Source organism: Penaeus monodon, chromosome 24 (assembly GCF_015228065.2).
Source record: "Penaeus monodon isolate SGIC_2016 chromosome 24, NSTDA_Pmon_1, whole genome shotgun sequence".
Lineage (NCBI taxonomy): Eukaryota > Metazoa > Arthropoda > Malacostraca > Decapoda > Penaeidae > Penaeus > Penaeus monodon.
In genome coordinates this window covers 14,990,369-14,990,791 of record NC_051409.1, presented here as the reverse complement: position 1 = coordinate 14,990,791, position 423 = coordinate 14,990,369, and the positions used below count along the sequence as shown (strand labels likewise).

Below are 423 nucleotides of genomic sequence, written 5' to 3'. Positions count from 1 at the left end.
TTTTAACCCTCACACTCTTTCTCATCTTTCTCACTTCTCCCCCGTCGCAGGGCAACCTCACCATCGCGGAGGCGCTGCTGGAGGGGGGCGCGGACCCCAACCTCTGCGACGAGGCCCAAGGGAAGACGCCCCTGCACCACGCCGCCTACTGGGGGCATCTGGCCGTGCTGCAGCTGCTCCTCGACAAGGGCGCGCTCGTCAACAGCAAGGTAGGGGCGCTTGTGAGGTGGGGAGGGGGGGGATGGGGGTTGGATAGGGAATGGGTGGGGTTGGGAGGTGTGGCGAGGGGTGTAGAGGGGCTTTGAGCAGAGGGTGTGGTGGGGATTAGGAGTTCGGTGTATCTTTTTCATTTATTAAAAATATGTCCAGCTTCTGTGTTGTTGGTAATGATTTTCATTTTCTGTTGCAAGTACGTATTGGTTT

General features: G+C 57.4%; 1 protein-coding gene across 1 annotated transcript in view; it reads left to right on the top strand.

The window, feature by feature from the left end:
- The window catches only part of LOC119588620 (ankyrin repeat domain-containing protein 65-like), a gene marked incomplete in the record, with an annotated part of 23,463 nt that overhangs the window by 5,621 nt on the left and 17,419 nt on the right, over positions 1-423 (top strand). Inside the window, 1 exon segment of the mRNA XM_037937260.1 lies at positions 51-209. Within this exon segment, the coding sequence (XP_037793188.1) occupies positions 51-209 (159 nt within the window).